We start from the raw sequence: 21,540 nt of genomic DNA, 5'->3' as shown, positions 1-21,540 counted from the left end.
GCCACCTTGCCACAGAAAGGATCCCTTTCCCTCACTCAGCTGTTGATTGCTAATATCAGTTGCTATCACCCATGGCACTCCTGCTATCTGTTCCCATATCTGCAACTTGTGGCCTGAGACTGTCTTCTGGTTATCCAAAAGAACTTTCCTCATACCCTGCATTCTTCAGCCTCTTGCTGCTCAGAAATACTTGCTGGGTGGGTCAGAAGAGGAGAGATGTTTGATCTACCTGCTTGATTTAAATAGCATTTTACTAATTCTGATACAAAATCACATAGGCAAAATGATTATTACAGAATTATGTTTTAGTTAAAACATTCACCAACTAATAAATATCTATACTAATAATATGTTGCTGAGCATTTCTTGGTAGTAATCTGTTCCAGGGTCACTTACTGCTTAATGGAACTTGAGGAATTATCAAATAATATATGGGCAAAATATGTGTTTTTTTCTAGCAGGTTGATTCTTTTAAAATCAAACCAAAGCTCACCAAAATTTTAACTGGCTTCAGCACTTTTCTAGCAATGACACCAGGAGCTCTTAAACGAATCGTTTCCAAAACACACCATTGAATTAGAGGGAGTTTCTTCAAGTCATCCTCAGACACTTCAATCTTATCTTTACCTATAAAGAGAATTTTTAAAAAAGATGGACTTTAAGAGGTCAGAAAGTAATTTCATGCAAGCTCATCAACATAGGTTAAATACTGCTTCTGGAGGCAAGTATTAATATTACTATTGCTTTTTGCATGCCAAGCTTAGTAATTAATTGTTTCTTTTTGACATTTTTCTCTTACCAAAATAAAATGTATGGCATAAAAAACCAAACTCTTGGTGACTACTGTGACACAATGGGCGGTATGGTACCCCACCTTGGTTCTCACAGTCCTACAGCTATCAAACGACTGAGACAGGCCCCGTTGGAAAGCTGTTCAATTTTTACTCACTTCATTCTTTCTTGTCCAAATTCTCATTCCACTTAAAGCAGCAGCAATAAAAGACTGACAACAAGCACACAAAGTAAAAGATCTGAGAACCACCTGGTTTACTTCTCCCACCTCTTCAATGCTGATTATGGTTTTGCCTTTGATTTGTTAATCATATATTTCAGAAGGCCCAAGAAGAATTAGGAAAGCACAATGGGGCACGCGTACCACATCTGGAATGATGAGCTCGCCCTCTAAACACAGGTGCGTCAAATGTTCCTGATGTAACACGCATACCTTAGCTTATATTTAGATTGAAGGCACTTGAAAACATACTGGGGTCAATCTTTTTATAACTCAAAGTATGGTCAGGGCCTTTAAGTCAAATCAGACATTTTAGTTAATGGTATTTCCAGTAAAACGTTTGCATTTTGAAAATTTCTTAAAAGAAACTCAGCCTTCAATTTGGTTTTGAACAGTATTTGCTTAATAAAAGTCGAGAAGATTGTCAGTTTAATTAGTCAACTTTCACATTGCTTCCTGACTATGTTGGGAATGAGTGGGTGAGAGTGGGAGGGAGGGTCTCCAGCTTGCCTCTCCGACTCTGGATGAAGCTGGTCCTCAAGCAAGCCCATTCTGCAGGGGAGCTTTAGGTGGGTTCTGTCTGGGAAACCTTATCTGTCTAACTACATGGAATTCCCGAGTAGCCAAACGCAATTATTTTTGGTTAGTGGAGTCTGGGAGCCAGAGTTTTTGAGCTCTGATTCTACAAATACCCATGGGACATCTAGGCACTCCATTCATCTTGACAGATTCTTCAGCACTGAGTAAGGGCCAGAAGCTGATTTAGGCTCTGCTCGGGCTACAACAGCTATGGCATTCTTGCAACACACTTAGTCTAGTAGGACATAAGAGACAAGCACAGTTAACTGGAACACCACCCAGGCATGGAAAGATACTCTAAAATAGTTAACAGCATGGAGGGTTCATGTTCAACTAAAGGAAAAACAAAATATCCTGAGTATCTTTCTCTAATACTACAACCATAATTAGTTCCTCACATGGAACACAGTAACTACATATCAAATTAACAAATGGTCCAACATCAACTTGGGGAGATGAATAAGTGGATTTCCAGGCAACAGAAAGAAGAAGAACAAAAGGAAGACTGCAGAAAGCCCAGGTATGTTCAGAACATGGCAATGTGTCTAGTTTGCCTGGAAGGTGGGATAAATGTGACAGGACAGTGAGATCCACAAGGGCCATACTGCAGATGGGCTTCAGTGCCAGTCTGGAAAATTTGGAGACTAGAAAATTTGTAGACTTCTGTCTTGGGCCAAGAGAGAGTGAAAACCTCAGCAATGAAATAGAGGTATGCAGTACTTTATGTATAAAGCTCTTTATTAAGAGCTTCTGCTTATTTACTCAGGCCTAAATGACCTCACATTAAAAATAAGACAACTGGCCTTGTGGGTTGTTTTAACCTTCACAGACATTTTCTCATAACACTTTTGCTTTTCCACAACAACGACTGAAAAATAGTATGTATGAGTTTTGCATCTTCACAACCTAAATACCACAAATTTTCCAAATTGTATTCTAATAAACATTTGTAAGGTGTCTAAAGGAGAAAAAAGATTTATGGCCAACTAACTATGGGAAATGTTAACATGCCATAGGTGATTCACTGGACATATTAGCATTTTATAGACTTTATAACAGTAGAGATAGCTATTTGCACCAATATTTGCAAACTGTGTGGAACGTGGAATGTATATTCTCCTACTAGCTATACAAGCATCTTCATTAGCTATTTAACTAGGACACAAAAGACACTTAGGTAGATAATGGCTATGGGTCATTTCTAAGATAATCCTTCAAAAAAACAAAGCCTGCTTCCAATTTGTCTGAATATTACCAGCATATACCACATGTCTTGGCATGCATACGGCCTAATATTCAACAAATAGGTATTAAGAACAAAAAGAATTATGACATCAGAAAACTATACTGATAAGCCATGGAAAGCTATTGGCATCAAATTTTTACTTCACACTTTTCTTGAACTACCCCTGTGCTTTCTAAGCTATTTCAGAAAAATAATTTTAAAAAGCCATGGTTGGAATTAGAAGTTCTTTATTTGAAAAAGGACTGAGGTTGTTTTGCATATGTATCAGGTATCATTACTAAATCAAGTGAACAAATATTTATTTGGCATTTAGTGGAGAGCAAAGTGCTAAGCATTTGTGGGGGATACAAGAAATTTAAGTTTTGAAGATCTTTACATTTAAAAAGATGATAAATTTTAAGAAAAAAATTCAGAAGAAAAATTTAGGAAAAAGGTAGATAAATGCTTTGCCCAGGTAGTGTTAGATGAGAAATTCTAAGGTTTTAATTTACGAATTAGTTTATGAGTAACACACAAACTTAGAGCAGTGCCTAGAGCATGTGGTAAATATTCAATACAAGGTGGTGTTTATTTATTATTATTACCATTAGGATTACTGTGAATTTAGTAAAGACTCTAGAAACCACCCCTTCCTGACCTAATTTTGCTTCATAGCTAATCACATTATTCTTTTTCCTGGAATCCTTGTTGGGAGAAAAGCTATGGATTGGGAGCATATCTAATACTAATTGGATACCAGGTCTGGGGAATTTCAATCATTCATTCAATAGATATTTATTGAGAACCTCTCAGCAGAATGCAAGTGCTGCGTATGAAAATGAATGGAATAGCCCTGGCTTTTAAGGAGTCAGAGTCTGATACAGAAGGCAAAGAACTAAAATTAGGCAACATGTGATAAGTGTTATCACATTAAAATGTTCAATGTGCTGTGGGGTATAGTGGTGACAGTGTCCAGATTGGGGTTGTAGGGGACAAGTAAGGAGATGTCAGAAAGGCTTCTCAGAAGAAGTAGAATCTGAACAAAGGATTAGATACACCACAGTAAAGGACATATTCAAATAACGGGATTCAGTTGGCTGGAATAGAGAGTTCAGTGCAGGAAGTACCTAGACCAAGGGCACTCCACTGAAGTTGTAGTCTGCCTACACTAGTTGAAGCCAGAGCTAATGACAGGAGGCTCCTTTATCCAACCTCTGAATGTGCCCAGGAGCGTCCAGGGTGCAGTTCTGAATCTTCCTCTCTTTTCTATCCACACTCTTTCTCTGGGGTATTCAAAGAAACCCTATGCTATAAAACACCATCAATGGACACCAAGAACTTTATTTTCTGCCTTAATCACTTTCTTGAGCTCCAGCTTATTTTTATCCGACTAGCTGCTTGATAGCTCTGCTTGCATGTTTAAAAAGCATCTCAAAGCACAAACTGACCAACATGGAACCCTTCATTTTTCCCACTGAAATAAAGCCTTTCCTTCTGGTCTTGCCATCACTGAAAATGGTAGCAATGTTTGACCAGTTGCTCTAGCCCAAAACCTCGGAGTCATCGATGACTCATTCCTTTGCCTTTTACTCCCATTTAATCAGTCACCAAACCTGTTGTTTCTGTCCAAGAACTAGATCTTACTTCCATTCACATCACTCCATCTTCATGGCTACTACTCTTGGCCAAGCCACCATTGTTTCTCACCTGGTCCATGGTAATAACGACCATTGTGTTCTTGCTCCCACCTGGCTCTTCTGCAATCCCTGTGTAAATCAGACTAGGTCAGTACCCTAGCAGATCCTTAAAGGCTTCAATGCTATTTGGAATGAAATTCAAAGTTCTCATTTTGGTAAGTGAGACCCTATCCATCCTTCTAATCTCATTCCACACTGAATCCTGGGAGCCATATGACCTTTGTAAAGTGTCCAACCTCTGTGTTTCAGTTTGCTCACTTATAAAATGGGAATATTGAAATTATCTGCCCTATATGATTGTTGTTAGGAATTAAAGAGTTAATATATGTTAAAGTTTTACAACTATACCTGGCTCTTGGTAAAACTCCGTAAATGCTACTTATTATTATTTCTTCTGCCTGTTTCCAACTGTTTGAAAGGCTGGCTCCTTCTTACCCTTCAGACCTCAGCTTAGGGAACCCTTGCTTGAGCAGCTCAGCTAACATGTCCCTAATGACTATCATGCCAATCTATTTCCTTTATAGTTCCTATTAATATATAAGATAATTTGGCTGACTGTTTATTGTTGAGCTCCCCAAATAGGATGTGATTCCATGTGTTTCAGAATCTTGTTCTTTCTATTTTTGATGTATCTCCAGTATCTAACTCAGTACCTAGCACATGGTAGGCACTTGATACATTTTTATTAAGTGGATGTATGAGTAAATGTCTAAAATAGTGGAAGGGGAGATCAAGTAAGAAGTTTTAGTCTGTATAAGAGCACTGGGAGGGATGCAGAGGAGAAGTCAAACTCTAAAGACATGTATGAGGGAGAATGTGAATATTTTCAAATAAATAAGAATTTACTGAAAACTTGGTAAATGCTAGACCAGTGCTCCTCAAACATTAAGCATCCTCAAACATCCCTGTCACCTAGGAGGCTTGTTAAAACAAGGATTCCAGCTAAACTTAACCTCAGTTTCTGATTCAGCAGGTCCAAGGTGGGGCCTGAGATTCTGAATTTCTGACAAGTTCCCAGGTGATGCTGATGTGCTGGTCCAGGGACCACACTTTGAGAACCATTGTGCTCGATTAAACAAGCAGAAGACATCCTTGGATTTTATTCACTAAATACTATGGGTTTAAAACAGTGCTATTACCAGTTTTTAAATTACCTCTTTAATAAAATGGAGGTAAACATACTTGCTGGGTGAAAAATAAGATTTAAATCAGAAATCCAGAATGGATTTTGACACCAAAAGTCAGTAGCTTTTATTAGCATGAAAATACAAAATGGGGGAGTTTTATTTCTTATTATGAACCATAAAACCTGATAATGGGATGATTAACTCTGAAATTTTGACCATCTAGAATTTCAAAAATGGTCCAAAATTATATTGTTGTCACAGCTACAAAGGTGTTATCTTCATCTAAAGAGATGCCAATGTGCCTTTGGAGGTCCTGACTTGAGCTTACATGTAGCCACACATAGTGGGCCCTATACCTCTTCTCCCCTTTATGAGGACATAGCTGAGGGCATGGGTTGGCAATCTATGGCCAGCAGGCAAAATCCAGCTTATTGCCTATTTTTATAAGTACAGTTTTATTGCAATACAACACTCATTTGTTTACATGTCATCAGTAGCTGTTTTCACAGTATAATGGCAAAGTGACAGAAATGTTATGTCCCATAAAGCCTAAAATATTTACTTTCTGGTCTTATACAGAAAAATCTTGTCAGTTTCTGACTAAGAGGCATCAAGTAGACAATACTGATTTGCTCCTCATTGTACCTCCTATTGCTCAGAAGCCCAGATTTTATTACAGCATTTGAATTTTACAAGTATAATAAATTCTGTATGGTTTTCATTGCACATATCTCTTACATAACCAAGTCAAGTGGACAATGGCTAGCATAGTATCTAAAAACTCCTGCAAAATATGGCTAGCATGGAAAATATAGACTACCTCTCAGGAAAAGAAAACATCTTTATTTAGAATATACTCTACCATCATGGCCCTCAAATTATATTCACAAGCCCAGAGGGCACTTGGAAATATAATGTTAAGGAAACCGATTTCCTGATACTTACCTTCCACATTAACCCTTCTCTAAAGTTGGTTTGTCTAAGAAAAGACCATGATCCAGTTCTTTTTTGTCACTTTCCTAATACAATCACCTTTTTCTTCAGTTTACAATAGAAACCTGGCCTTTCAGCCATCTTGATATTTACTGTGGTGAATTTTCCCTGTGGTGCAAGAATCTCTTGGGTGCCAAACCAAAGGGCAATTAGAGAGCACATAGTTGTTCGTAAGGGAGAGGTCCTTGAAGATGAAGTAAAGCAGACACAGAAAAGAAATCCTGAAAGCAGATGGGTCTTACTTCATCTATTTTGTCCACTACTCCCTGCACACAAACCATATATCTGTTTCCATGTTTGTCCAAGTGTTTATCTTGGAATTAGAATTCAAAAGTGAGATGAGGGTTATAGCAACACATATTAACATGTTTATTTGGACTGAAAAAATTAAAACAGATATTTTCTGTTAGAAAACAAGTTGAATTGGTTACTTAGTTTGATAATAAGTACTGGCCTTGGGAATTAGGTTAATCGGCAGCCATTTCCCGTAACTGAGTGAACTGAATCTATAATTTTTCATATTTAAATATTTTAAATAGACTAAAAGCATGAGATAAAATAAAAGAAATGCCCTCCTTTGCAATTACTGAAACACAAGATAACAATTTTTACATGTCAAATTAAAAATGCATTAGGGAATCCAAGATTCTTTTAGTGTGTATTTGAATTAAAAAAAAAGAAAAAGAAAACCACTAATTACATATAATAGAAGACCAAGCCTGAATACCTGTGGTGAGACAAAGGGAGAGTCAGTGGCTAACGCCTTCCAGGTAAGTAAGACAAGGCAAAGATGTAAGAGAAGAGAAGGGACCCAGCCAAATGGCAGGTGACTGAGGACCTGGTAGAAGGCCAAGGCAAAATTCTCTAAGGGGGAATGGCAGAGGGGACATTTAAGAACAGGAGAAATATTCAATTTTATGTCAAATACTCGATTTTGAGTTGTTTCTGGCTACAATGTAATTTTCCCTTTCCTTGTCTAATATTTTGATAAACTCAGCTGACACATAACCTTAAGTTAACACTTGGGGAAATAAAGATCTGGGTGACATCCAGTAAGGCAAGGTAATACAGAAAAGAGGCAAGACATGCCAGGGAAAAGAGTAGAAATGGAGAAATCAGCAAATGCAAGAGCCAGGAGTCAAGAGAAAGCTACAAGATACCCAAGCCTCCACCTCTTGCCACCTCCCCCATTTCTCCCTCCAAAGATCCCTAGAACTCTGGGATGGGGCTCAACCCAGTTCCACCTTTGTCTTGAAAACCAAGGTGGCCTCCATGAGCCAGGGCTCTTGATAAATGTACATGACAAATAAATTAGCAGTAACCTACAATTCAGATTCTAAATCTTACTTTTCAAAAAAAAAAATTGTTTTCTCTTTAAAAATCTACTTAGAGCATTTACACTGGACAAAGACACCAAAGATCCCTCTTTTTGGGGGGGGTGGGTGAATTTTACTTTGCTGTAGCTATAGGATACAGAAAATGAGTATTTTCCTACTTGATCTAGCACAGATGACTACCAAGATTCAGGATTTGTGTTTGAAGTTATATCTTTGTGCCTCTAAAGTGACCTACTCTGATGCATATTCAAGCCCTGAAAAAGTTTGTTTTCTATTAATGGTGAAGTTTCAGAACTCCTTAAAAAAGTTTTTATTAAGTATTCTTATTAGACTAATTGAATTATAAAGTGTAAAAATGTTTTGTGTTATATAACATAGATTTGTTTTGAGTTGAAAATAGTATTTAAGATCTACTATGACATATCAGTCTTTGAAATAACTTTCTAGCCGCTCCTGACCAGGGTGTTACCATGTCAGCAAACCAAAACTTGGGTAATTTTCATGTCCCTGCAAATGCACCAGAAATTCAGTATATCCACTCAGCTAATTCCCAACCGAGCCAACTCTGGGCTCTACATTTATTTTCTTGTTCCTTCTCCTCAAACAAGGTTGACTATGTGGCCCCAGACAACCAGATTATTGTCTATTTGTTCTTCCACATTCTTTATTCTTTATCCTGTAAAAGCTTCATTCCCGCTTTTCATCCTACTTTGAAGATCTCCAAAAGGATACTGTCCCTTCCACAAAGTGTTAATAAAGTTTGTTTGTATCACCTACATTGCTGCTTCAATCATTTTTTAAACAAAGTGTATGAAAGATGGAGATTACATTTGGAAAATGATATTTTGATAAAATATTTTTAGTTTCTCAAGTCCCAGTGTGATGCTAGAAAAATAGGGTAGCATTCTTGGACTGGACAAAGAAAAAGAAAAGGAAATATGCTACTTTTTCAAATATCTTTAGGTTAAAGACCTTTCTTATTATAACTCTTAGAAATGGCTCTGTACCCACACTGTGCATATTTCAATGCACATCTGTGGTTTGTTCTTCCAACATTTTGACTCTAAAATTAGAAGCCTCCACTGGAAGAATGCCAAGGTAATCATGAAAAGGGCTAGAGCCTAACGGAGATGGGGACCAGTACAGAAGACAGCCAGCCAGGGAAGAAGCTATGGGTAATTTGGGGTAAGATTAAGAAACCATCTGTTTAACTCTTGGCATAAATGCAATGAAAGTCAAACCAAATCGTAGGATATTTGAAACCAAGTAAAAGAAAGGATGATTCTTGCATTCAGAAATAGCAAAGAAGTGTTCCTAAAATATTATATATAGTTATGGGACTCCACAGGCATGGACAAGCATGCTATAACACAGTAACTATGAATGATACTTGTGAAGGATATGTTATAGGCTGAAATTCTATTACTTCAGCCATTTATTCACTCAATATCAATTTGCTTCAAGCTGTTACATGCTAGCCCAAGTGTAGATGCTATAAGAGATAGGAAGAGAATAATACTGACTCATTTATTGACCATATAATGTCATAAATACTTTGGACCACTTCATGTATTCCCCGTAACTACCTCCCAGCTATCAAGCCTCAGAGAGGTTAACGTGTCCAAGGATGAAGCTTGAAAGTGTCAGAACAGCTGTTTGTCCACACTGAAAGCCCTTACTCTTGTCTACTGTGTCCCACTGCTTCCCCTGAGAGGAGAAAGGAATGAGAAGGACACAGTCACCATCTTAAAGGAGTTTGGACACAAGGACACAAAATAATATCTGGAGAGAGGTAACTAGAACATAAATTTCTTAAGAGAGGATTCAAGCGTCAGTGGCATTCATCCCCTCTCCCCTAGGGCTGGAGCTTCAGCTAAGCCTCAAAGGATGAGTAGGCTCATCCAGACAGAAAGAAAAGCAACTTCAATTCCGAAGTTAATCATAAACATGATTTCTTGAACTTAAAAAAAAGGAACATGACTCAAATAGAATCACTAAAGTCAGTCACTCTTTGAGAGGCAGCTCCGGGCACCCCATCTCCTCAGACAAACACACACAGAAATAGGAAGTAAGTAAATAAATAGATAATATCTAAAATCTGTGTCTATAGTCCAGGAGTAACATTACATAAAGATTTAACTAATAATCTGGGGGAAATAATTCATGTTCTGATAGGGAAAAAATTAATTGGTGAGTCATTCAGGTATTTTAAACTTAATTCTGAGTAGACTGAAGGCGGGGTTGCCAAGTGGGGTTGAACACTGAGGAGTCCTGCGCTTTCCCACGTGTGAATGACAGGTGTATTTACCACCAAGGAAAGCAAATCATGAACTCCCACTGAAGTTTGCAGAGTGCACCCCTACACATTCCACCACCTCTTTCTTTACTTTTAAAAGCATGGATTCTCAGTTCTGTTTGCTGTTCTGCACTGGGAGGTAAGCGTTCCTTCACAGAGGTTGCCTTTCATATTCTTGAGCAGTCCAATTAAACTATTTAAAATGAAGGCGTGTGCAAAAGGTCATAATACACATGAACCTGGGATTAAAATGTATGAGATAAAAGTTGAAAAATAAAGAAACCGATATAACAGCCTTAACCAATGATTTCTACCAAAATTTGGCTAAGAAATTTGCTTCCCAAATGTTATAGTAATTTCTTTAAAAACTGAAATGAAATAGTAAAAGCTAGTATTTAGATTGTTACTTAGGGAAATTATGTAATAGCTTTGAAAAACATACAGTATTTCTAAGACTTCTACTCAAAAATAATGAAGCAATGGCATCAATTGCTCACAGAGAATAAAGGCAGGAAACTAGTTTTCTGTCATATTTTCTTAACCAGAGACCTCAAGGTAAACTCTTGAACAAAGTCAGTTTTTAGAGAACAGAGACAGAGTTAAAGAGAGATAGTGAAGAATTTCTAATATTCTAGAGGGGGAACAAGAAGGAGTATTTTACAGCCCTCCTTTCTTTTCAGGGATTTAAAAAACTTCAATATAAGTAATGTTCTGAAATCCAATTAAAAAGTTATACCTCTGTTTTGTTCCAGGAATATTTTGCTATATTTACAGAATTGGTGTTTCCTTCTCAGGAGAAAACTACATTCACTGGAAAAGGTTAGCACAGAGAGTAGGAGTGGATAAAATGTCCTGAAGTAGATAATAGGTTTTATATGTCAAATGACCCTCTAACAGTTATTTATAGGTAGTGAGAATGTGCTGGTTACAGACTTCTGGAAATTTTCAGTGAGATGAAGATTTGTTTGTTGACTTGTCTCCCAAATGGGAAAAGCAGTAAAATTCTTTCTACAATTATTATTCTTTTGAATTAAAAAATATATATTGTGAAACCCATCTTTAATTACTGGAAAGAAAAATTAAGTTTTAATTTCAGATAAAGACCCCAATGACCTTTCCCTTCTCCAAATATGTATTTCCCTCTATTCCTGCAGACTAAGAGTTAGTGAGAGAAATGCCTAGAACAGGGGTAGACTAGAACTGAGAAATGAAAAATCTCAGGGATAGGAAGAAAAGAAATGATAGAAGAATTAATGAGTAAACAAGGTCACAGAGCTAAGTTGTTTAATTAAGGTGCAAATTATGAGGGACTTAATTTTTCTGCACAATAAAGCCCAGGTTTTCCCTAATGTGATGTCATGTTTGGGGCTGGACCTTCTCCAGGCAGTTTGAGCCATGAGACCAGACCCCATCCATATCAGTGGGACCCAGAGCACATCACAATCAATGTCTTTAATAGGAAAAACCAAGTTAGAATGACTTTCTAGAGCAGATGTGAAAGGAATGAAGCAGATTTAAAATACTGTGTCAAGAAAGGGAGAGGCTGTTTTGCTTTTATGAAGGGAGGAACTGATGGAAAAGATATTAGGTAGTGAGGCCTGAGGAATAAAAAAGGGGTTACCTTGTGTAGGAGAGTTGAGCTTTTTAATAATTCAGCCTACCAGGGAAGACAATCTTCCAATCTCTAGTCCTTCCCCACCCCCTCTTCCTCTCCTCTCTACCTTTTTCCTTTTCTCCCTCTTAAAGGAGGAAATGCCCAGATCCTTCTGTATATAGTAGGGAATGACTCTAGAGTTATGGCATTTGAGGCTATAAAATAGGTGGTGTTTATTGGTTACCTCATATAAGTAGGGAGTAAATAAGATTTTCCTCACACACACACGGAGACGGAGACAGAGACAAAGGAAAGGATAATGAATTACTTAAAGAAAGGGCTGATCCCTGGAGGTCACCTATAGTCTACTTCCTCCCGGTATCTGTCATGAAAAATGGACCAATAGCAAGAGGAGGGCCACTCAGCGCAGCTCTATAGAGTTGAGAAAACCTATGCAAAAGATCAGATTTTTCCACCTTTCTTGAAAACAATACAGTTTGTTCTACCATATCAAGTAAAGCAGAAGCTTATTGTGTTGAGGCCCTTCAAAAAATTGGTTTAAAAATCAGTATTCTGTGTTATCTCCCAATCTTTCTTTAATAGAGAAAAAAGATGTATTCTTTGGGGTTTTTTTTCTTATAAAATATTAACTTTCTTCATTACTGTGCATACACATTATGGCACATGTACATTACAGTTTAGTGAGAAATATGTTAAGTTAAAATTTTAGGAAATTCAAGACAGTGATGAAAGCAGGTGAAGGATGATGAAGTATCTGGTAGACTATGACGATATGTGCTTTTTAGTTCACTGCTGCTCCCTATCAATTTTTATAGGTAGAATCTCTCCAATGACTGTAGGTTTCTAGAATATTAATTCATTGCAAATGTTGATAGTTGAGAAACTTTTGTCTCAAGAATGTGAAACAGAAGTATTACTTTTTAAATACTTTTTAGTTATGAAAGAAAAGATGATGAATTTGCTTTTAGTTAGCAAATGTAATCAAATAAGAGGCATGCTGAGCAATTGTTTTTCCTGTGCCAACTGTGGTCTCTTTTGTTATAGCAGCTTTATAATAAGTTTTAATATCTGGTAGGGCAATTCTGGCCTTATAAATTTTCATTTCTAGTAATTCTGATTTTTCATCACATTTATTCTTCTAAAAATATTTAAGTGATTTAGTTAATTTCCCACCAAAACCACTGGAATTCTCATTCAAATTAATTAAGTATATATTAATTTGAAAAGAGTTGGCATTTTCACAATATTAAGCCTTCCCATCCAAAAGCCTGGTATGCTTTTTTTCTTTATTTTGTTCAGTTTTTTTAAAGACATATTTTTATAAAATGTTTTAATTCCTCCACATAGGTTGTATCCTAACCCAATTTCTTTATGCAAGAGAAATACCCAGTTGAATGAATAAGGAGAGCTTTAAAATGGAAAGGAAGGTTTAAAAAAAAAAGCAGCAGCTTAAGGTATTTGCAGCAGACACACACTGGGAAAAGCAAAGAATAAGTCTAGAGCTTATCCACGGATGCTGGGGATATGGACATTGAGGGCTTTAGGGATTGAAGCCGGAGCCTGCCAAGCCACACCTTTGATTCATCCCCTCTAGCCACCAGCTTCTTCCAAACACTTCAGGCTTGGTTCTTCTGAATTTTCTAGGTATGGATATGACTTTTTGGTATCTGAAGGATTCAGGATAAAATTTTATTATATTCAATAATTTTGTTATTTATAACCAAAGAGGTATATTTCTATTGTTGGGAAAGGCAGCCTCAGGCACAGTCTTTCTTCCCCAGTTCAGCCTTGAGCCCCTCCTTACCAAGAGACAAAGAGCCCACAGCCTGTGCCAGTCCTATTACCTTGGGTGAAAATACCCTTCCTTGTTTCAGGTGCAGTGAACATTCCTTTGTCTCTCTTAATGCATATGCACATATGACACCTGGCCAACCTCAGGTTATGTCTGTCCTCTGAGGGGAGGGGACAGGGTTCCTCCCACTGCAGCATGAGAGGGGTAGCATAGGCTGACTGCCCTGTGTCAGCCTCTAGGAGAGACCAGCTGGCCACGGGGCACCACACCCATGCCTGAAGCTGAGTGTGCACCGTCTCTTCTCTGTTCATCCAGTGCTTGACGGCACTGTTTTTCTTGGTGACCCCCGATACCAAGAAGCAATGCACAGAAGTGTTTAGAGTCCTCCTTTGGGATTGATAACCAGGGCATGGTACTCTGGTTGATACCTACTGAAAAAGTGTAAGCAATAACCTTTAGGAAGTAGCCTCTGCTCAGCTACTTCAGTTTGACATTCATAACAGCAGACCAAGTATGAAAGAGTCTGTGATAACAACAGATTGAGAAAGATACCAAGGACTGCAATGTTGCTTAGAACAGGTTATTACAACTGATGGAAGATAAGGAGTTAAGAATCAACAGATCGTATCCACCCCTTCTTCCATTACAAGCTCATATAAAAATATCCCAAATTCTATTCTATCATTTCAAGAAAAGATTAATGCCACCATTCTAAGTCAACCATATAGGATTCTTTTTTGAAAAAAATACCTCATGTTATTTTCAGAACTATTTCTCTGACATTAGAAAGAGGTTACCCATTTCTCTATTTACCGGAATATAAAATGAAGCCTGTTTTATAACTGTGACACTTTTTTCAAGGAATAAAGGACACAGTGCAATTTATAATAAATAAAAGGGAGAGATATTGACTAAAGACACACAGGTAGATATAAACTGTTAAATAAATTTTGATATAGAAAATACCCTTTAATTATACACTCTGCATAATGATTCTGAATTTTTGAATTGTGTTCTCTGGAAAGATGTTGGCTCAACCTTTGGACCTTTACTTTGGTAGTTTTTAAAGAGGGAGAAAAAATCATCCAAATGCCTGAAAAATTCTCCAACAGAACACTGAAAAATGAACCGTGTCAGAATGAAAAATGTAGAGGATAAGTAAAGCGGATTAACAGTGCTGCACTGGAGTGAGATAGTGGAAGACTTAATAAAATGAAAAGTACCAGAGCAGGCCCTGTCTCCAAGCTTATAAATCTGAGCAGGGATATCAAATGATCTACAGCAATCAGAGGTATCTCTTTCAGTCTGTTGAAGCTAGGCAGTAAAGGAGCAAAGAGAGACTTCACACAAAATCGCCTGAGTTCAAGGGTCACAAGACACACTTCAGGTATTAAGGGCAGAAAGTAGGGGAAGAGACGTAGCCTCCCTGGAAATCTCTCATGGGCCAGAGATGATGTGGGTAAGTTACACCCTGGTCTTTACAGCTGTGGTTAGTGGATTGAAAAATAACAACGTGTGAGTTCCAAAAGGATACATCTTGGTGTTTAAGGTCAACAGGAAAAGAAGAAAACAAAATTATATATTTGGAGTGGAAAAGAATAATTTCAGATGGGGTCTCCTGCATCAGTAAATTCCTTCTTAGATGACCTATATATGTTCTTCAAGACTGATGAATGAGAAGTAGTTTGTAAGAAGCTCTGGTGTAATTTAATGTTTTCTGGACCCACTCCAGGATTTAAAAAGTTGGAGTAACAAAGGAAAACAAGGCAATGTAAAAAATTTCCTGTATGATTTTTTATAGCCTCTAAAACCTCCATACTAGGTTTCTATTGTCAGGCAACCAGTAGGAGTAGAGAGAATTTTTTTAAATAAAAGAACTCCTCTCTTCAAAACTCCTCTGGAGTGCTCTTGGCTCTGCTCTTTGATCACTTTCCTCACTTTTCTGGGTAACACACAGCACAAAGGGCCAAGAACCTACCACACACACAACTTTGGCCATCAGCCATTGAGCCCTGGCAGGCTGCAAAGGGGTAACGAGAGTGGGCTTCTGTAGTTGGCTGGAGGGACTCAGGGCTTTGATATGCTATAATGGAATCTTCCAAGAATGTTGGTATTGGTTGGCAAGAGAATGTTGAGATACATCCAAGTGCAGACAAGCTTCCTAGAAGTTATAATATGTCTAAGAGATGACTATAGATAAAGTTTCAAGAATAAGTGAAAATGTTTAAATGCAATAAAGTAAAACTGATAATTAACTAAAATAATGCAAACATGCAGTTTGCCCAGAACATCACCATAGGATCTGAGCTCCATTTGTCACTCTGCTAGTTTTTATTTTGTTTATAATTAGGAGCAGAGACAGGACCTTTCTCAACCACGTATGGTGAGTATAGCCATCCAAGTCAATGTCAGCATGTAATAGCATCTGTCCGCTCAACAGTGGCCCATATGTCCCCAGTCAGGACTGCTGCCAAATCAGAACACAGTGGAACCAAAAAAAAAACATTATTGGTTGGCTCTGAGTAAATTATCCCTTTTATCCCAAGTCACACTATTAGTGAGTGACAGGATTGAAACTCATGAATCGAAGTCCTGACTCCAATGCAATGAAAATCTTGTCATGTACCTTTTATGATGCACCAATCATGACCATGTAAGATAGGGAACATTTCTATGCAGGTGCATCTGTACTAAACAACCTAGTTCCTTATAAATTAACATTAAAAAGTTTATTAGTTTTTCTGTTAAAGAAATGCACAGTAAAACTAAATGGCAAAAAAAAAAAAGTGTTTAATGCTACCCTATATTGAAAAGAATAGGTGTAAAGGGCCAAATATAGCCAACTAAAAAACTCAACTAGCAAATTTTTGGTTTTTGTTTGTTTTTAAGATAAATGATCCTCTGCTGGTAGGCAGATATTCACAGTGGGAGTCCTGAATTAGAAAAGAAAACTGCTTTATAACAGTCTGAACAGGACATGAATGTTAATGCTGGGATTACTTTTGGTCACCTGCCCATAAGTATGACTGTTATGATGTGCTGATTAATCTTTCATGATTTAGTAACCCTTTAGCAGTTATCTTGAAAAAAAGTACAATGAAGTTAAAAATGTAAGAAGCATATAAATATGTATTCCTATTCTTAACTAAAATAAAAAGGAAAAGTAAACCATAATGGTCAGTTAATAGAATGATACTTAAACAATTTAAAATGTAAATACTTAAATAAATAAAATTGAATATGTCATACAGTTTAACATTAAAGTAAAAATATGAATGACTTAATTTTCTTCTTCAGCTCTCTGGATACAACAGTGTTCACTATATTGAGCATAGGTAAAACCCCATATGAAGAGGAGGAGACTCAGAAGCTTCCCTTCATCAAAACATACAAAGCAAAGTTTGGTTGGATTGTAAAAGTATGAACAGAATGAAGATGAGCATTTATCTTTGGTGGGCACATAGGGGTTTCAATTAATTATTGGACCATTTTTCAAGATTTTCCATAGTTCATACAAGTTTGCAGTTTCATGTGAAATGGGAGATTAACTGTACTTAGTTGTTTTCATGGTTTCTGTAAGCCATGGGTCACCTCACCTGGGAACAGACAAGGAATGTATGTGTATACACATACATACAGATGTACAGATATAAAGGTACACAGTTGCACTTATAAAATGTATTTATACATTTTGTGAGAATGTATATTATTTACACGAAGATACTGGTATGTGTTAGTTTTGGCTAGACACTATAAGGACCCTGTGTTTCAACAGAAGCTGACCTACCATCGCAGAGCACAAAAACGCCAGATTCTTGCTTAACTTCCTCACTTGAAGCTAGGAGATTACCATGAAAATAAGACTGCCTATCAGATCTACCAACCTGGACTTTAATCAAGAGTTACTGATGTAAAGAGAGAGGGACTGAAAAAATTTCCTCTGGCAGCAACTGCAGTTTTTTCGAATGAAATTCCTGGGGACACAGTGGCATTAATATCTGGTACCAGTGGTCACGTCTTTGGCTGGCATCAGTGGCAGTGTTGTGATTGCCACCCCAGGTCTGCAGCCTGATTTGAAGCATTATTTTAGGCTCTAAAGCCTCAAGCCTGGTTGCCCACCCCTCCTAGAAGTTCTGTGAACTACCTAGTAAAGTTTTAATACATCTGGTTTTTCACTAAATCAGCAATAGTTAGATTCTGCAGCTGCTTTGAAAAACCTTGCTAATAAACAATAGAAGCAATAAACAGAGTAACCAATGTGGAGGAAAAAAACAGAAGTAACCAAGTCCAGCTGTTGGGAAAGTAAGTGGAGCCACAGAAGGGGACAGGGCATGATCTCCAATGGTGGGAAGAGGGGACCTGATGAGAAAGAGAAGACACATCTACTCAGATTTTCTTCAGTGGTCAATGTGCAGTGTACATGTAGGGGTCAGAATTAGGTGCAAAGGGAAATGTGAAAACCAAGGCCTAGTGGAGTGTTGTAAAGGAAAGTATGAAAGATTAGGCATACACTTGTCAAGAGAAGAAGCGAAAACTCTCAGAAGGAGATGGAAGCGATGACATCTACTCTTTATATGTTCCAAACATTGTTAGTCAGGTTATTCACCACTTATTAGAAATGTGCTCACATTCCTCGCTGGAAAAAATGCCACAGAAATGCCGCTGATGACAGCGGTCTCAGAGAATTCTGTGAGGACACAGCGAAGCCGGTGAACTCTGACTCCAACAAGATTATGTGCTTGTCCAGCTCCTAACTCTTGCTCAAATCTCACCTTGCTACTCTGACCCAACTACTTGATGTCACCACCTTCCCCTAGTCCTGGCACTCCTGATCCTCTCCACTCTGCTTCAGTTTTCTTTTTTTTGCATAACATTTATCACCACCTAATATTTTTGTGATTTCCTTGTATTTTATGTTTATTGATGGTTGTCCATCTCCCCTACCAGGATGCAAGCACCAAAAAGGAAGTAATCTTTGTTTTCTAGTACATCCCAAACTCCTGAAATAGTTATTGACACATAACAGGGACTCAATAAATACAAACGAACTAGGTAATGAATGACTGGCTGGGATGAAATAAACAAGGGGGAGGGTGTCAGAGATGAGATTGTTGAGATGAAAGAGAACCTCCCAGGCCACACGAAGGGATTAGATTTTATTGAGTGAAAAGTGAAGCCACTAGATGTTGCTGAGCACAGAGTGCCAGGATCTGACAGAATAAGGGGACAGGAGAAAGAGAAGCTGACTCTACCAAGGGATTGGTGATTGATGGAACACAGTCTTAGAGGCAATTGGAGGGACTGGGATCCATATGCCTAGGTGGCCTTGGTCAGAAGAAGGTATAAGTACACAATAAGTAAAGATGATTCTACACATGAAACACAAATCAGGTATTTTTTATGATGTTTAGTATCAGTCACTACTATTTTGTTGGGTAAATTTTCTTGTCTTTACAGTTACACCATATTGTTTTAGAAAACAGTTTGATTATAAATACTGTAATCATATTTATGAACCAAAAATGAGGTGCATAGTTTAGAAAATATACTTTCTAACCTATAAATTTACTTAGTTGAAAGTCTTTCAAAAGAGCAAAAGTAAATCACACTTAGTGCTACAAATGTAACACTAAAAAACATAACAGAAAGAAAATGAAGAATTTTTTAGAGGGTACTTAAAGGGCCACCTTAGTTAGACTGTTATTCTGCACATGAAGATGGATCAGAGACCACAGTATCAGGCTCAGGTATATAAACTTATTCCAGGAATTTTACAAGTACACACACCATAAAACTAGAGATATGATTTAGGAAGCTTAATATAGAAGAAATTTGGAATAGAATCAAGCTGTAAATTAGATCTAAGCATCTTAATTCAAGCATTCTAAGTAAAATTTTGCAACAAAGAGATCTGCTAGTTTGTATTATCAACTCTTGAAACAGAGAGACTTGGGTTCAAATCATAGTTCTACCATTTATTAGCTGTGTGGTCTGGGGTAAGTTACCCACTTGGTACATTATTTTTGTTATGTCTAAATGGGGGTAGTTAATAACATTTAGAACAGATTATTCAATGATTAAGTGAGTCAATAAGGAAAGCACTAAGAACAGGGCCTGATACTTAAAAGTGCTATCTGACTGTTGGCCATTATTGTTGCTATTATTTCTATCCCCTAGGATAAAAGTTAGACATAAATAGCCTCATGCTACATTTCTGCTGCATTTTTCAGTCCCTTTAAAAGTACAGCCAATTGATATAAAACTAATGCAATTATTGCCAGGAACATTCAAGAAAAGCATGTTATTTCAAAAAGCAACACTGACTAATATTTGGAAGTAGAAAAACTCAAAGTCATAATAGCTACTAATTATATTACATGGAAAGATTATAAAATTTCATACAACTGATATTGTTATATCAGTTTTGGTCACTGCTATAAAACAATTACAATAAAACAATTAGGGTTTGATAGGCATTGTTACATCCTCCAAATAACTCCATGACATGGGTATTCCAACTTTACCATTTTCCCAAAGAGAAACAGGCTTAAAGACTTTGGTAACTTGAGTAAAGATACAGCATTAGTAAGTATCTGAGACTGGATTTGAACCCAGACAGTTTGACTCAGTATTTGCACCATGTTTTTGAGGTTATAACAAGTGATGGAATAAAATAATGTGTGGAGATTTATAAATTAAAATTTAAAACAAAATGACTTCTAGGAATTAGACCCCAGAACCCTGTAACAAAGCAAAATATTCTTTATCAGATCCTCAGTGATTTGATATTGCATATTTCACCGAAGTTAAGGGTTAAAATGAAATCATACGCTAGAAGATTCTTTTGAGTTCTGAACTCTAGAAAAATGTTAGCATTCATTACCATTCATGGATTCTTGGGCTTGAGACTACTCAGTGTCTCAAAGTACTGATCACATACTGGTTGAGACTAGGGTTCTGCCAACTCAAAAATTAAGTGCAGAAAATAATAAAAAATTTCTTTACATAAAATACTCATTTTATATAAACTGTTTAGTGGGATGGATGATAGAGCTGCAAATGTAGATGAGACTAAGATACTCATCTCTTAAAAATATATTTTTTATTTGTTTATTAAATTCCTCCAGAAAATACTTGTTGAGTAATTTTTTGGTTCTAAGCAGCTGGGGATACTACAAAGACCAAAACAGATATGATTCCTGTTGTTGAGAGATTATGTTCTGTGAAGGAGGCAGAGGATCACTGCATAAATACACTAATAAATAAAAATCATCCTTAAGAAGGAAATAAAGAGTAAGATGAGCCAGAGAATCACTAAGGGCAGAGTTAAGGAAAGTGACTTTAGGTAAGGTAAGCCTAAAAATACTTTCGTGAGGAAATGTCATTCAACTTACTAAAAGATGAACAAGAACAAGGGAAAGAGTTCCATATACAGAAAACCTACAGAATTAACCAGCAGGTACACATCTCCAAAAAAGCAATGTAAATATTCCCTTTTCTCTCCTAACATCTTCTGGATGCTTTGAAATCTGTTTTCATTTTTATAAAACACACTTTATTTATGGCTTACTTGAGAGCATGCACTACTGTTTACTCATCTTTACAGACCTGGAACTTCACAGAGTACCTTGACTTAATGGGCACTCAAAAGATCTTTGATAGCAAACCAAATTAAAAAATACATCAAAGGATTATTCATCACAATCAAGTGGAATTTACTCCGGAGATGCAAGGATGGTACAATATTCATAAATCAATCAATGTGATGCACCACATTAACAAAAAGAAGGATAAAAACCATATGACCATTTCAATAGATGCTGAAAAAGCATTTGACAAAATTTAATATTCATTCATGATAAAAACT

At 37.0% G+C, this 21,540-nt stretch overlaps 1 protein-coding gene across 2 annotated transcripts in view; it reads right to left on the bottom strand.

Moving 5' to 3' along the window:
- CYP39A1 (cytochrome P450 family 39 subfamily A member 1) overlaps nt 1-21,540 on the bottom strand; it is an 85,565-nt gene that overhangs the window by 24,154 nt on the left and 39,871 nt on the right. For both annotated transcript variants that reach the window (XM_073225145.1, XM_073225144.1), the window contains exon 8: nt 494-627. In XM_073225145.1, the coding sequence (XP_073081246.1) occupies nt 494-627 (134 nt within the window). The remainder of the gene's footprint in view (nt 1-493; nt 628-21,540) is intronic.

This window comes from Manis javanica, chromosome 16 (genome assembly GCF_040802235.1).
Source record: "Manis javanica isolate MJ-LG chromosome 16, MJ_LKY, whole genome shotgun sequence".
NCBI classification, from domain to species: Eukaryota; Metazoa; Chordata; class Mammalia; order Pholidota; family Manidae; genus Manis; species Manis javanica.
The sequence above is the reverse complement of the archived record's forward strand: the minus strand, read 5'-3'. Positions and strand labels throughout refer to the sequence as shown.